The following is a 17,429-nucleotide window of genomic DNA, read 5'->3' on the forward strand; positions in this document are numbered from 1 at the left end:
GTTGCGTAGTAGACAGGAAGAAGTGTTATCTAGGGTAATCTTATTTGAACATTCTAGGACTTGCTGCTGACCTATCTGACTGTTATATGGAGGAATAGAGATTTTAATTTTTAGGCAAAGAAGCCGTCATATATGGAATTAATTTGAAGTTTTGTGTATTTTTATTGAGGGTTTTTTAGACAAACTGAGATGGTTTTCTATAAGCTGCCATCCTCTAGCATGTCCTTTATTTAAAAAAAAAAGAAATCATACAAAAAACTGAGACCAGACAATCAAATAATTGGAAGTTTTATCATCAGTACTGGAAGCACTAGGGCAGCTTCTAACTTGACAGAGAATTATATCAAGGCAGATTGCAATCATATTTTCACGGGCCCTTTGCTCTTACTGTGTTTGTTGGAAGGAACTTCTGTTACTGGTAGGGAGCAGAGTTTTAGAGTGAGCAAGGCAGCTCAGTGAGTGCCAGCTACAGCCAACCCACCAGTTAACTTCCTAATCCACCCATCCTAAATCAGATAGACGAAAGTACTCAGTAGCTCAGTAAAAGAACTAGAAGAAATATTCTAATACTATTAGTGCTTCATGATAACATGATTTCAATTGTATTAACTCAATGCTTGGCTAATGGAAACCAGGTTTGCTTGGTAATTTAGCATTATGCAAATATACTGACTGTTAAACTTTATATCCTCTACCTGAGTTAAGAGACTGACTTTCAATTCATCTCTTCATAGTGTTCTTCCAGAAATAAATGCTGTAATTTAATCTTGAACCAGCAAAATTAGATTTGCTGACAGAGCATATGCTATTTATAATTGTTTGTTTGTAATTTTTGAGTCTGTTTTCTTCTTAGAGATGGGCACAACACAATATGGACACAACATAGAATTAATAGGACCTCTTGTAAAACTTACCACCTCACATTAAACGTACTTCCTTACATCAAGAGAATTAATGAAGAATGGATACAATAAAGAATAAAGCAATGGTACATGTGGATTATTATTGTGCACTCCTCTTCAGCATTAAAGAAATTGCTTTGGTACACAAGAACATCAGAGACATTATGCAAGTCAAGTCTTCCAGTGATTAATGAGTTTTAGCATTAAAGAACGGAATCCAGTACAATATGTGCACCACAGTACAAGCTTCTAGAACATGAAACACATGGAAATGCATCATCTAGATACAAGAACAATGAAAGTCTCCAGAACCTTTATAAATAAATTTTGCTAGGCCACCTTACAGAGCTACAAGAGCGACCTACCATCTACTTCTGCTATTACGACATTTCAATAATTAAAAATAAAGGTTTTCTTTATGTTTGAGAATCTAAAGGCTTAGTTTCATGCCTCAAAATTAATTTTTTTCAGTTATAAGATAATAGAAGACCACATAAATTTCAAGAGTATGATTTAAGTTATTGAAACGGTGGGTTAGACTAGACGGTTGCTTATTTCATAAGGAATTAACGAGCATGAGAAATTAGTAATTCCATAGACATTAGTATAATACTCCCAGCTACATACATAACATTAGTGGTTACAAATGATGAAGTAGAAACAACACACTATGTTTATTATCCATATGCAATTTTTACTAAATATAAATATGTCCCATGGAATTCTGAATTTAACAGATTGATCATTTCATGACAGTTGCTAACCTCTTCCAGATTTTAATGTATCCAAATACATTCTGCTGACCATAAATTATACCTATAATGAAATGGAAGCATATATATATCTTCCCTGCCTCTCTATAAGAGGTTTTATTTTTTTTTTTCCTCACACAATCTTTGGTGATTACTGCATAAAAATTAATATCAGTGTTTTGCAAGTTTATGCAGCCAACATACTTCAAATATAGAGCAATTGCATTATTTGTACTTTTTAGAATTCCCATGGATCACAGTATCTGGAAATAAGAATTTGAAATATCAATACGTCTTGTACTACCATAAAAGAGCCATTAGTGCTTCATACATATAGTACATCTCTTTTCACATATCTATGACAGTATTTTCTTAAGATTCACAAGGAAATACAAAAAATATCAAAATCTACAACTTAAGACAAATACCAAGTTCTAAGTCCACACTGCTAAATTCTGCTTGATTCCACTTGAATTTTAAGCAGCACAAATCTAAATACAAATTTGTAACTGGTTGGACCAATATAATTTCATCTGTAATCATATATATTATTTTTATTTTCAGGACTTGTCTCTGCTTCTCTCATAAGCAATGGTAGTTTTACTACACTGTTCCCATCTCCTTTAATAAAAGGATGTTCGAATCTAATAATTCTGCTAAGGTAACCCTAGACAATTTTTACTGGCAATTATAATAATGTATTTTATTATTAATAGTTTATATTTATAGAACTAAGGTCGACAAAAAGCTACGAGAGATACAAATGCAAAAGATGATTCAGCAGATTTCCAAAATGAAAGAGTTACTGGACCCATCATATCACAAGAGTCATGGAATCATAGGATGGTTGGGGTTGGCAGGGACCTCCTAGAGAGCACCTGGTCCAATCATCCTGCTGAAGCAGAGAGATACCCAGGACCATGTCCAGATGTGTTTTGAATATCTTCGAGGACATTCACAGGATTCATAGATTGACAGATACCATTCAAATGATAATCTGGCTCCAGTGAATTGTTCTGTAACAATAGAAGCACTTACAGTTTATTGGAAACTGTGGGCAAATCATGCATGATCTCTTCATATGGCTCTTCTTGAGATAAAGTAGAAACAGCTAAAGGGTCTTTCATTTTTTCCTCCCAAACAGTTTCAGCCTTCATAAGAATTTCTTCAATAAAATCAGAAGCTGCAACATCTGAGACATTGGAACACCAAGATATCAGAAAAAGAAAATGGTGAAGAAAGAAAACCTCCTTTGAATTCAAGTCTCTAGATCAGACTAAGATTAGGCATCTGGCTAGATAACATGAAAAGAATAGCTCAGATATTGATCATAAAAATAATACTTGAAATTACTGGGAAAATAAAGACAAAGTAAAGAATTAAGCTGTCATCTGCAAAACCTCAAAACCTCGCTGTGTAGCGAACCAAACTATTCAATAATTCATAGGATTTCGGGAAAAACAACACAACCCTTTTCAACACAGTATTTCAATAAAAACATGCACTTAAATCCTTTTCAAATGTTTTACATTTCTACAAACTAGACTTACATGTCTTGTACATACAGAAGTGCTGAAATCAACTGTGTTAAATACATACTAATTGCGGTTAGCTAACTGTATTGTTAGACAATCTGAGTTTGGTCCATACCCTTTAATACAAATACAAACTGGCATGTAACTAACCACAAACAAGGTTTCTGCGGTTAAGCGTCATGACATTACCTGTGAATGCATTTGTAGGTGGTACAGTACTTGAAGCATAACATATTCTGCTTTATTTTACTGATGTCTCAGAGCTTTTTGGATTTTTTAGCTTTTTGTAGATTTTAGAAGTAGTTATGTAGTAAATGTAGATTTTAATGTAGCTGTATAATATGTCACCCTCTAAATTCCTTTAATGTGTTTAGTCTTCTTTTCAAGGTAGAATTGTAGAAAATTCCATGCAGAACCAAGGGGGGTTGGATAGTTATGGGATTGGATGGACCTTATTATAAAATTTTAGAACCACTGCCTGGGTGCACACGTGTCATGTGTATTCCCCTGGGCCTGAGGGCCTGATTAAAGGACCTGCTCTTTTTATCTTATATACTAAATTGGCCTGCAGTTTTTTCTCCGCAGTCTCTCAAGACAAGAAAGTTACACCTCATAATCTGACAGAAAGATTCTGTTTTCTACATTACTGGGTTCTATCTTTATTTTATCCTAGACATAGAAGATTAAACAACCATGTATTTCTTCTCTTCAACTCTCCTAGCTAACACTATTGATGTTAGCTCTGCTTTGCTCTTTGTGTTAGACCAGTTGACCAGAAGTCCCTTCCAACCTAATACAGTCTATAATTCTATTATCTTTAGAGCCAGTGCTTCAGCTCCCTGTTGCTATCTGGTCTAAGAACGTGCCTTCTATGGTAAACAGGGGGTGCTACACTTTAAAACTGGATGCTGAATTTGTTTTCGGACAACAGCTATAGAAATTCCAGTTCATGAGGCTATGGACTATGGTCAGTTGAGATAGAAAGGGACTCAGAGAGAAGTCACCAAGAATGTGTAAATGCAGCTACCACAGAGGCACTAAAGAACTCTCCATCAACAAACATTGTTAAAAATAAACAGGGAATGTAACACGTGGAAGAACATGCTGTCATTTGATATGGTATCCTGCATTACCATGACTAGCAGTTCTCAGAAGTATATGTAAAAACATATACAAACGTGTATGTGTATTGAATTCTACACACCAAATAAAGAATAACCGAGACAGCAGGAAGGAAAGAAAACAGCGTCACAGTAACTAATACATACATAATGTACACGATTTTCACCTACCTGAAGGCTTTTCATTATTGCAGTTAAGAAGATTGGGATTTGCCTGGCGCATCAAAAGCAGCTTCACAAGATTGGTCTAAAATGGGCAAAACCAGAGGTGTTTGAAATGGCAGCAGTAGGACAGGTGTAGTGTGCCTGTCATTCAGTTTGCTGCTTCCTTTCTGCACTAGCTGAAATCATATGATAAACCATAGGCAGTACCTCCAAACCCCCATCTTCTGCAGCTATGAAACATATTTCTATAAATCATAACAGACAGAATAAAATACAGTTCTCGTTCAATTTCAGTGTATCCTTAGAGTAACTCCACCCCCAAAGTCTCCCTCCACCCTTACATGGGTAAAAAAAATCACAAAGGAAAAAATCTAACCCTCCATCACCACCTGTTATGACTTAGATCACAAATATTTCCTTATGCGTAATTCAACAACTGTGTCCCATCACTGCCAAAGGGGTGCATGACTCACAGGCCATCATCATGGAAGTAAATCTGTCCTCTGTCAGGAGTAAAAATGGGCACATTTATCTTCTGTTTACCAAAACTATTTAATCTATTAATAATGGTCATAATTATTGCACCATTGAGTTGGATAAAGTATCACGTAACTAAAAAGTCTAAAAGATATTTCTCAGTTCTTGTAAGAGTTCTGCAAGGAACTGTTTTTAGTGAGCTCTTCTACTGCTGCACCAAAGTCTCTAGAGATTATTTCCCCATCAAAGGTTGTAGTAATGTCTACCCTGATAAACTGGTTGGTCAGAAATGAGTAAAAAGCTGCATAAGGAGCAAAAACTACTTTTAGAATGTGAATATAGAGCTCAACTAAATGACAGAACTATGCACGTTTGGACATATGCTAAAGTAAATAGAATGCAGAATATAAACGTAACCAACAGGGGAGGCCAGGATGAGCACAGGGGAAAATAAGCTCTGCAGGAAATAAAGGATTTTTCAGAGCAGAAGAACAGACCTACATATAAATGAGACCTGAACTGCAAGGCAGTCAAGGGAAAGGATAGTAATTTGGCATAAAACCAAGTAATAAATAAATAAATAATCAAACAAATAAATAAATAAAGGCTAAATGGGAAAGAAATCATTGAAATAAAAAAAAAAATTCAATATGGATTCACTACACAGGAGGCAACTTATTAAAAAAGACCATGATAATGAGGAATCCATGAAATGCACAGAAAATCTCAAGGTTTTAGTCACAGAAAAACAGGAAAATATTGTTGCAAATTTCTATAAAAATAAAAAGATCTTCCTCTCCTCAGTTTTCTAATGCTGGCTTTCCTTTCTGGCAGTAACAGCACAAAATTCAGCAAATTTGAAGATGTGAGGAAACCATAACAGGTTTATTTCCAAATCCAATTAGCCCTGCTTTCAACTGAGAAGTCTCAACACATATATCTCTGTCTTTTTGCATTATGAAAAAATGGAACATGCTTAGTTATGGAGCTATTGCATAATCTCTGAAAAGTGGTAGTGGTTGTATCAAAGGAGGCAGGTTTTAAATGCACTTTCAGTTTAGTAACAATACACAGCTTTTTGTGTTACCAAAGTTTTGGATTTATACCACAAGAAATCCCATGTTCCAATACCAATGCTTCCTGCTGCCAATGAAATATCTCCTGCTGGGATTCCTTGAGGCATGTCACCAAGACTAAGGTATTCAGGTCACCGAGAATTTCAATAACCTGCTTTTGGATACACAACTGTCTGTGTTAGAATTAACCTCGTTCACTAATGTTTTAGAAGGAGTATTTTAAAATCCAATTCCCATATCTTCAGAATTGTACCTAACACTAGAAATATTTGGAGAATAATTACAGCAAATTACCACTATCCAAAGGTATTTCAATTGCAGAGTTACAAATAACATAGACGTGATTATATTAAGAAATAAATTAATATCTGATGAAATACTGTAGATCATATGAATAAAATTAGTTTATATATATATTCCTATTTTTCCAGTGTAGTCTTTGACAATTCATATTTAAGAAAATGAATGATGTGGATGATGAGGTAAAGTTCACAGACTGCACAAAACTGTGAGGTGTATAACTGATACACTGGGGGGTTATGCTGCCATGCTGAAGGACCTCAACAGGCTCGAGAAATGGGCTGACAAGAACCTCATAAAGCTCAACAAAGCAAAGTGCAAAGGAACAGAAGGTAAATGGTATCCTGAACTGCATTAGGAGGAGTGTTGCCCATAGGTTAAGGGAGGTGAGGTCACACCTGGAGTGCTATGTCCATTTCTGGACTTTTCAATACAAAAGAGACACAGAAAGAGTCCAGAAAGAGGTCACTAAGATGATTAAGAGACTGGAGCACCTCACATGAGAGTTAGAAGTGGGAGAACTGGAATTCTTCAACCTGGAGAAAAGAAGGTTCAGGGGGATCTCCTCCATGTGGGTAAATACCTGAAGGGAGGGTGCAAAGATGACAGAGATAAGCTCTTTTCAGTGATGCCCAGTGACAGGACAAGAGGTAACAGGCACAAACTGAAGGCTCCATCTGAACATCACGTACCATTTTTCACTGTGATGGTGATCAAGCACTGGCACAGGTTACCCAGAGAGGTGTTGAACAGCTCTTTAAACCTAATGAAACATGGAGTGCAATACTGAAAATAAAACACTATAAAGGGAAACTGAACACAGCACTCCAGATGTGGCCTCACCAGGGCTGAGTAGTGGGGCAGGATCACCTCCCCCAACCCGCTGGCAATGTTCTTCCTAATGCAGCCCAGGATACCACTGGCCTTCCTGGCTACAAGTGCACACTGCTGCCTCATGGACAGCTTGTTGTCCACCAGGACCTCCAGGTCTTTCTCTGCAGAGTTGCTTTCCAGCAGGTCAGCCTCAAGCCTGTACTGGTGCCTGGGGTTCTTCTTCCCCAGGTGCAGGACTCTGCATTTGCCTTTGCTGAATTTCAGACTGTTTTTTTTCTGCCCATCTCTCCAACCTGACGAGGTCCCTCTGAAGGTCTGCACAGCCCTCTGGGGTATTGGCCACTCCTCACAGCTTCATGTCATCAGCAAACTTACTGAGAAGGCATCTGCCCCTTCATCCAGTTCTGGGCTCATCAGTACACAAGAGATGGGGAGCTCCTGGAGCAGGTCTACTGAAGGGCATTGGGGATAATTAGGGGACTGGAGCATCTCCCTTATGAGGTCTGTTCAGTCTCAAGAAGAGACGACTGAGAGAGGACCACATCAATGTCTATAAGTATCTTAAGGGAGGGTCAAGAAGATGGAGCCAGGCTCTTCTTGGCGGTGTCAAGCAATTGGACAAGAGGCAACAGGTGGAAACCAATGCACAGGAAGTTCCACCTGAATATGAGAAACAACTTCTTTACTGTGTGAGTGACTGAGCACTGGAACAGATTACCCAGAGAGGTTGTGGAGTCTCCCTCACTGGAGATATTCAAGAACTGTCCAGACACAATTCTGTGCAATGTGCTCCAGGATGACCCTGCTTGAGCAGGGAGGATGGACCAGATAACTCACTGTGTTCCCTTCCAATCTGACCCATTCTGTGACACTGTGACAAAAGGCAGCATAAATCAATTTACTAACACAGGAACATTATAAAGCCTTCAAATACAATTGCCCTGTGCCAAAAAAGGGTCTAAGTTCTACCACACATTAAATGTTAGCTATAAGAAAGCCCAATGCTCAGTTTCATAAACAAGAGGCTTAGGAGCACCAGTGTTGGCTAGCTGACAGACTGCGAAGACTGTCCTCACAGACAAGTAACTGCAGTGACAGGGTAGGAAATATGGGACATGAAGGAGTGATAATAGAATCTCCCTGTGCACTTGAGGCTGCGAAAGCAGCTCCAAATTGCTCTCAAGCTATGTTATTTTTACTGTTAATGAATTAGCTGGAGAGCAGAACTAGTGCTCCTAGAAAGTGTCTTCCTCTCATCTGGTCAGATATTTTCCTTTGAAGCTATATACAGAATGTTAGATGTGTGCCAGCACCTGCAAAGGATAAGTTGCTGGCTCTGGCTGAGCTTTGAACTCTTATTATCCAAGTCCCAGTGCCACTAATGCAGATCATTTATTCCCTTTTCTTTACCATCAGAGAGATATCTACTTAAGTTGTAAATGCAGAAAAGGTTTTATGCAAATGTCCTCATGTGCTGTTTTGCACAGCAATGAATATGCATCATCCAATTTGCATGCACCTCCAACAATAAATTCTTTCAGTCTATCACTTTTCTTTCCTATTGACACAAACAGTTCTCTCCACTCCTCCACTCACCACTGGACATATCACACCATCCATAAGTGACCTGGTTCACCACCAACCTTTTGGTTACTATCCCCCTTCCCAATTTTTTATTCCTCAGGCATTTCTTGACACCAATTCCTCAGTTCTCTTTGATTAAGCCCTCACCACCTTCTTCCTGCGATTTTCTTCTACCTGCTGTCACTTCTCAGGTTCCCACTCCATTTGGTTGGGTATGGTCCCCAGAATGCTCTCATCCACAGTGAGACAAAGACCTACACTAAGAAACTAGCGGATCAACAATCTTAGATCAAAATCAGTATTATTTTTGACCATCAATCTCACACTACTGTATGAAACAGTGAAATCACCAAGTATTATTTTAATATCTAAGGTGTTTATTCACTAAATACAGCAAAACTTCTAGTCAGAATGCAAGAAATACTGCTGGTTACAGCATCATAATCTGCAGTCTTCACCACTGAGTCAGATGACCCATATCTCCACTCATAAGAACCAGTTTTCTATTGCTCATATGACTAAAATTTATTTCACTAGGTTGAAAAGTGCACATTTACCTCATTGTGTGATTTTTGTTAGGTAGTTTGCTAGGACTGCTGCCAGTAAAAGTTAATGATTTTTCAGGGGTTTTGTTTGTTTGTTTGTTTGTTTTTGTTTTTGTTTTTTTTATTACACAAAAAAATAAAGCAACTAAAAATGAAGTGCTTCTGGTAGCAGGGTATGGGAAAATATTTTACTTGTCCTTGTGAGCTCCAGTGTTTGTATGATTTGAAGACTTTGCATTAGGTAGAAGATGAATTCCATAGGCTAAGAATATTCCTTTTGTTTGTAAAATCATCAAAACTTCACCAAGTTTCAAACGTTTGGAAAAATCAGCTACCAGATACTTACTGGAAAGTTTTTTTTATTATAATGGATAAATCAAGGAGCCCACTTTTGCTAGCACAGTCCACCGTAAGCCTATATGTTAGTCTAACCAGTATCAGTTGCTCTATTTAAATATACACTTGGATATTTAAAAGATTTGCAATTAAAAAAACAGAAAGCAGGGAAGTAGTTCAATTTTTATTACTACTGTTATTATTATAATTACTAAGCTTCTGTGATAGAGGTGCTGTAGCTTCATGCTAGCCATATATTCTGTAGATCAAATAAATAAGATCAGATAAGTCATGGAGCAATAAAACTCCTTAGAACAATACTGGAGACTATTTAACTAATTAAATGGGGTGATAACAGGCACTTCAGTAAGCATCAAGGACATAAAAAAGAAAAGTGTAGGTTAGGGACCTTAAGCTACTGGGGAGTGAAACAAATTCCCAACATTAGGGAGTAAGGTAATTATTAAGCCATTAGGGTTCCTGTGAATTGAGTTTTTAAGATGATATATTTTTTCTCCATTACATAATAGTATGCCTTAGAAGACTGTATCTTCCTTAAAGCCAAAATTTCTTATGTGAAGCCCTAAAGAAGAACAAGAGTGTTCAGAGGCTAAATAGCATTTCCTCTGTGATTGCAAATCTGATCCACAGTACTGCTCCAAACACAGAAAATTATGTCTGAAACTCATTACAGATCTCCCTTCTTAATACAATATAGATTAGGAAGATATTTTTTCTATTTGAGTGCAGAGAAAAGGGGACCATTACCACCCGTGGTCAGCAAAGTGGAACAGATTAGAAAAACTAGGTTGTGGGAATAAAACCAGCAGCAGGGTAGATAGTGGGGTGGGGAATAGAAGAGAGCGTAGATAAAATGCTGGACTTCGGAAATAACAGCATGAAACAAATGAAGAGAAAGGGAAGAAGAGAAACATGGCAAGGAGCCAGGATGCGGGGAGAGACAGACTAATAAGAAAAGTGAAAAAGGAAAGTGACATAGTGAGGGAAAAAACACTGAGATTGAACAAGGGAGATTGGGACTGTGAGCAAGTGGACAGAAGGGCAGGAAGATTGGCATGAAGTCAAAGTAGAGAGAAATGAAAGCTTGGATCAGAACCAGGGAGAGGAGGAGGGGTAGAGGCTAACTCTGCAAGGAAATTAGGATTGGGATAAAACGCGTAAGAAAAGCACATGAAGCAAGGCAAATGAATAGGACAATAAGGCAATAGAATAAGGACAAGAATGGGGCAGACTGGAGGCAATGGGACAAATAAGGTTATGTGTGGGAGGAACGAACTGTAAATACTGTGTCTGTTCATGCACAGGACTTGAAATGGAATCCAAGTTCCTCAACTGTCACCACTACCCTTCTGCAGTCAACAAGTTTAACCTATATGGTCTAAGAGTATGCCTTTAAACCCTCTAGAATAGCTCAAGTAAGGAAGAAAAGCCTAATGCTGTTTTCAGCTATCAAAGCAAGTGACAAAGGTCACTTAAATGTTTTTCTACAGCTGAAGTAAACACTTCATCAGTCTTTACTTCAAGACTGAAAACCTGCATTTCTGGTTTTCAATCCACCAGGAAATTAGATAAAGAAAAAAATAAAATAAATCAGGAAAAAATATTATGTGATCTTGCGATTAAAGATGTTTACAAGTTATAGTCCTACAAGTTACATATTGACACTATTGTGTGAATCTAGGTTTTCTTTACTTATGTTCTGTACCCACAATTAGCATCTGAATTATTTATAGAAATTTTGTGAATATACTGAGAGTAAAAGAAAGATATCACAGGCAGAAATCCCAAAGTGGTCTCTCTGTTTGAGGAAACTGAGTGTAATTTGATCTGAAGGGAAATGTGGCTCTTCTATCTGAGTACAATCACACATGCCAAACATGAACAAAAAGACTAAAGAAAAAAGGGTGAGATATGTCTGGATAAAACATTCTATAGAGGATTTTCTGACCATAAATTAAAGATTACAACTACTTGACAGAGAAAATATTTATTGCCTGAGATACTATACCCTATTCTTTTTGAAATACTGAGCAAGCACCCCCTTCTTTAGGCTCTTCTCATTGAAAACATTTGTGGAGTGTGTTTGCAGAAGTCCAGAAACTGCATTCAAAGGAACTACTATGGCAATAGTCAAACTTGAATGTGATTAAATATAATTTCCTACAATGAGTTCATATATTCCTTCTACACTGAAGCATAGTCTATTTTTTCTATTTCGAGGTTAACATACACCTAAAGAAAATGAAACTACAGCTCATCGTTGAGTCAAATAACTGATGTGTTTTGGTAATGATGAGCAAATTCATTTGCACAGTAAGAAGGTGTGTTCTCTGAGACTTCATCAAGGAACAGGGTCTCTTCTATGATCTGAAAGAAATGTTGCGTTTTGATGAACTAACTAGTCAGAGGTGTATGATTCAGTTCAAGCAAACAGGCCAATGAAATGTGTGTTAAGGGAGAATATATTTGCAGAATGGCAATTTCATGCATAAATTTTGAAAATGACACAGGATGTATATAACATGCTAAGAAACATGAGGTAGGCATCTGAGATCTCTAAACAATTTTTATTTACTTGGAATATTTCCAATTTATTAATGGGAAGAAATCCTTGCTACTGCAGCAGTTATTCTTGCAGAGATACAGTCAGTAGTTCAATGAATCTCTTATTCTTTTTCTTTTTTTTTGACATCACGAAACCCTTTAAACCTCAAAGCCAGGGGCTAAATCTGTCTCACTAAGAGAGTGCAATGGAGTAAGCTTAAGCATCCTTTATAATCCATACTGCTTAACTGTTAGCTCTCTCCCTGACTCTGCTTTGGACCGCTCCAACCAGCTCTCTACAAACAAGACTAATCTCCTACAGAGGAAACTAGCTCTAAACAACATGAATGTAAGCCAGACTGCTGCTTGGCTTAATCCCTAGCCCTCTTTTATTTAGTGATTTAACAGTTTAGATATAGGCATCATCCCCAAGGATGAAATTTTGGGAGAGGTAGTGTTTCAGCTACTGCGAAGTCAGCTCTGACCTGCATGCCTCCGATAGCTGCTTCAAAGGTGACATTTCTGTGATAAACAACAAAGAAACAGCTTGTGCCTGGGAATTATGCCAAAGTACCCAAGGCAAATGTCAGAGCTGCAGCCTATTCCCACCACAGGGAGGGTGAGTATGTGCTCTCCTGATCACAGCAGCTGGAAGGTGTCCAGCAGGGATAGCACTACCAATGCCAAATTACTAACCGTTCACAAAGTGATTGCTGTGCTAAATTCAAATTAAGGGGCCAGCCTGAGAAATACAAGTTGCCCTTCTGCAGTTGGTATCAGTGCCAGCATGGGCAGTGTGGTACCCAAGTGATGATGTGTGCCCCGCTCTGGTGTGCACAGACACCAAGGACATACACACCAGCACTGCCCACGCTGCATGAGAGCGGGACAAAGGAGTTCCAACTGCCATCAAAAACAGTGTTAAAAATCTATATGTCCAGAAGGCTCTGTTAAATTTACATAGCCAACCTTGGCATATTCTAATTTCTTGAGGCTAGCTTTGCTGCTCTCATAATCTTATTCTGAAGAGGGTTTTGTGTGTCACTGATGCAGATTTGGATGCATATTGCAGAGGTTAATATAGTCCATCATTTTATAAAGGTAAAATTATTAAGGTAAGCAATTCTGATCTAAATACCTCAATAATATCATTTTTTGCTATAATGTTAATATTTCAATGTGCAATAAAAACATAAAATTACTTTTAGGCCTAATACTTACAAGGGGGGAAATGACAACAATCCTAGAAACTCAGAATAACCTTGCTTAAAAAGATGTGTATTTTTTAATGCTATTACCATTATTTTTTAATGTTTGCAGCTGGTAGTATTTCAGTTACCAGTTACTGCACTCATTGGTAACCTAATCTGTTGCTGTAAGGCAGATTCATTTCTTACAGAGAGACTGACCTTCAAGCAGTAGCCTCAGCTGCCTTATTCTGCGCTAGCCATAACCTGTTCAGAACCCTCAAACTCACCAGAAATATTCTGTATTTCTATGCAAGAAAAATGTTCTACTCTGGATCTACACACTCTGCACTGATAAGCATTTATCATTCATCCATGCTCAGTTTCAATATTTGGACTAATAATGTTCTAACAAATTTTAAATGGTAAATTTATCCATGAAATTGGTTTTCTTTACGAATCTATGTAAAGATAGATACAGATTTATTTTTTTTTTCAACATCACATAATACATACTGACACTTAAAACTATAATTTATTCCCTGTCTGGAAACAATGCAACAACCTACTGCTATATTTTGCTAGTGATAAGATTGTTGTATTGTTGCAAGTATCTAACTCTGATGCTTCTGTAGGATTTGCTCTGTGCAGTTTTACGCTTTCTAAAAGTAAGGCATCAACTCCATACCCACTTCATGATCACTGGGGAGACCTAGAAGACCAGTGGGCAGTTGACCCATCCTTTGGCCCCTTTAGTCTGGATTCCTCCTGCAGAATTTTAAAATGTTCAAATTAGACCTCTAACATATGCTAGTTGTCCATGACCTCTTTATAAGAGAGAAGGGTCATTCCCCCTATTTTAAATGCACCCCCTAGAATTGTCTGAGTTGTCTTCTAGAGGTGATTCTTCACATTAAACAAGACAAAACTTGGCCTTTGTCCTTAAGCTTAGTTGCCTAAATTTAGTTGAGAAGAACCCAATCTAAATAAAAATGGGTTTGCCATTATCAAGGTATCTCTACAAGCCAGGTTTTGATTATAATGTATGGATGTAATGTCTTTCACATGCTTAGCTCACTCAGATTGATGTATCTTTCTCCAATAATTTCTAATACAAATTAGTGTGAAAGATAGAGCAATAAGCTTAATTTACACTTAATTTACAACTTGAGATTTGTAGCAAGAAGCTTACAATGCCGTTATTCTTTACAAATTTCCTCCTGTGCAGACGCAAATCTAATTTTCTCGCTATAAATTTAAAACTTCAGCAGTTTCTTCTTTTGTTTTTCCCCAGATAAAGTAAATTAGTACCACTTCTATTGTTGCAATGGTCTTACAAATAGCCAAATTTGGGTGGTTTTTTTTTTCCATTTTGTGTATTTTGTGTATTTGTAAACATAGAACTGTATATGTGTGAAGTTCAGGTCCTTCAACTGAGTCTGGATGCCACTCTGAAATAGTATTAACAATTTCTTCATATCACAACTGAAACTTTTTTGTAACATAATATTCAAAATGCATGTATGTAATGTCTGTAACACAAAAGAGTTCAAAAACTAAATCTGTAATTTGTATAACTAATCCAATAACATTTTATTCATGTGAGTAGCTTCTCCATATGAAAAATATATCTGTAGATACTTAGTAAAGAGGAAAAACTAGCAGTCCCTATGATTCATGCAACGTAATATTATTTATATATTGGAGGGGGTTTAGTTGCAGGCAATGCAGCAGCAGTGCTAGCAAACTACTTAACGATAATGGTTTAGAACAGGTTTTTTGAAATTTTTGTTACCAGTCATTAAAGAGTCATTGTTTATTAGACAAGCTACAAGACAAAAAAAGGCTATTTTTCTGTTCAGATACATTCCTGGAAGGATAGAAATCCTCTCAAGAACTGAAAAGGACACCAAACTAAAACCAAATAGACTTTTTTATAGTCTTCCAGTAGAAGATACAGATTTATCACTGTAGTAAGTTTTTCAAGTGAGACTTCTTAAAAAAATGCCACAAATATGTGTTAGAAGAGTGTGAAAATGTAAGGGATGGAGTCCAGAACTTATGTTAATGACTGTCTCAAGGCACATTAATATTTTTGGCTAAAAAGTAACTATTCCCAGATAAGTATTTTTTAATTTAGGAGACTATCCAAATCATGTATTGAGTAAGGTTATTCCCATTCTGCCATACTATTTTCCCCAAATAGTAACAATGTTCATATTAGCCTATAATTAATTACTTAAAATGGAATTATAAATACGCTATGCACATGAATTCATATTAAGGCTAAAAGATGTTTCAAAATTATCATCATAAGAAAGGAAATTTTAAAAACACCCCAATGGCTTCACTACTGAAAGAAATATTTCCCTGACATCTAATAAATCCCTTTTATAAAGGAGTTTAAATGATTTACTTGTTTTCCACAAACAGAAAGATGTACTTATCTCCCAAATAACACTGGAAAATTATTTATAATGATAATAAGCTATCTCCAAATTGTGTTATGAACACTACAAAGGAAAAATATTTTGGTCTGTGTATATCTGCTAATTTCAGTAAGGAAGAGTGCAATGTTATTTCATTTGTCTTTCTCTGTGCATACCCATAGTACTTGTACAGAGACTAGCACAATTGGTCCCTGACTTCTCACTGAAAACTCCTGAAACAGTAAAGAGTTTCACCATTAAGAGTAACACAATCATCATGTGGGACATAAAGGGAGATACAGTTCAAGAGAAGTGCCAGTAAAAAGGATCACTTCACGAAAGAGTAATCTGACACCTCAGAACCCTTCAAAAAGAAAGAAACACTTTTTTCCATTAGCCACTTTCAATTACAAACTTTATATGCACAGATCTGTTTCAAAAAGAAGAATATCTAACTTCACAACAAAAAAAGTATTTCAAGTCGTCCAGGGTTAGTGTTGGAAACATATGTGTTACACATATATAAGCAAAGACAAGTTCTTTTCCAGTCCATTCAAGTTAATTCTTTCAAGTCCTTTTAGGTTTAGATTTCACACTAGAAGAAATGTACAGCCATAGCATAACTATAATAGTGGAGTATGAAGCCTGAACTTGTAAGCCATGAAGAAAATAAGAAATAGTAGCCCCACTCAAGACTGTATCACTGCTATTACCTTACTTCTGAATAAGAGTTTTCTTGCCCTACTGAAGTCTGAACACAGGCAGAGTGAGCGCATACCGTAGTACCACATGAGGATCCAGAAGGATCAATGAGAGTAGTAGAACTGTAGCAGAATTACAGAAAAGCATAGGACAAGATGGGATGAGAAAACTAAATCTACAGTACATGCAACATACCACTGACACCTCACTTGCTAACGAAATTTTGGTTCAGTATATTTTTTTGGAAAACTTTTCTCTCTAAATTTATACTACCAGAAATTAGTGAAGATACACTGCAGACCATACATATGTAAACCAATGACTTAATCTATTATGAACATATGCTGAGTTTTCACACTCTGTAAAAGAGCAGATACAGGGTATCTCAATATGAGAAATCTGTATCCCAGCAGAACTAATTAGTCTCAAAGACATTTATTTTTACTATTATTTTTACTAAATTTTTACTATCTTCTTGATATAAAGTTTATTACTTATTTTCTGAAGTCTGAGCTAAAATGTATCACAGAGGGTTTTGGAAGGTACCTACAATTAAGTAGTCATTTGTGAGCCATGAGGTGGGTCAGTGAGAGTTGTGGAGAGCTCTCCTAGAGTGGTCAGACTATACAAAGGCTCACTGAGCATATCTAGGGAAAGTGAGGATGAAGGAAAAGTGAAAAGGTAGGATATTAAGAGACACAAGTCATGTCATGGCTACCAAATCCCAAACCACATGCACCCTTCCACAACTCAGTGAATGGAAAACTTTGAATCTGACTGCTAAGTGAATCCTGGACATTCATTCACAGAAATACACACAGTAAAAAAGCTAGGTAAAAATAAACTTTGACATCAGGCTACAAGAAAATAACAGACAGAAGTGTTTATTTTGTCTTCCTTTCAAATGTCAGTGCAAGTT

The 17,429-nt window shown here is 36.8% G+C and overlaps 1 protein-coding gene across 4 annotated transcripts in view; it reads right to left on the bottom strand.

Annotated features, from left to right (window-relative positions):
• The window catches only part of MYO16 (myosin XVI), a 361,410-nt gene that overhangs the window by 176,701 nt on the left and 167,280 nt on the right, over positions 1-17,429 (bottom strand). For all 4 annotated transcript variants that reach the window (XM_027743477.2, XM_027743481.2, XM_027743479.2 and 1 more), the window contains exons 8-9: positions 4,482-4,557; positions 2,693-2,846 (exon numbers count right to left, since the gene is read on the bottom strand). In XM_027743477.2, the coding sequence (XP_027599278.2) occupies positions 2,693-2,846; positions 4,482-4,557 (230 nt within the window). The remainder of the gene's footprint in view (positions 1-2,692; positions 2,847-4,481; positions 4,558-17,429) is intronic.

This window comes from Pipra filicauda, unplaced genomic scaffold (genome assembly GCF_003945595.2).
Source record: "Pipra filicauda isolate LSUMZ 115617 unplaced genomic scaffold, ASM394559v2 scaffold115_size4368891_pilon, whole genome shotgun sequence".
In the NCBI taxonomy this organism is placed as follows: domain Eukaryota; kingdom Metazoa; phylum Chordata; class Aves; order Passeriformes; family Pipridae; genus Pipra; species Pipra filicauda.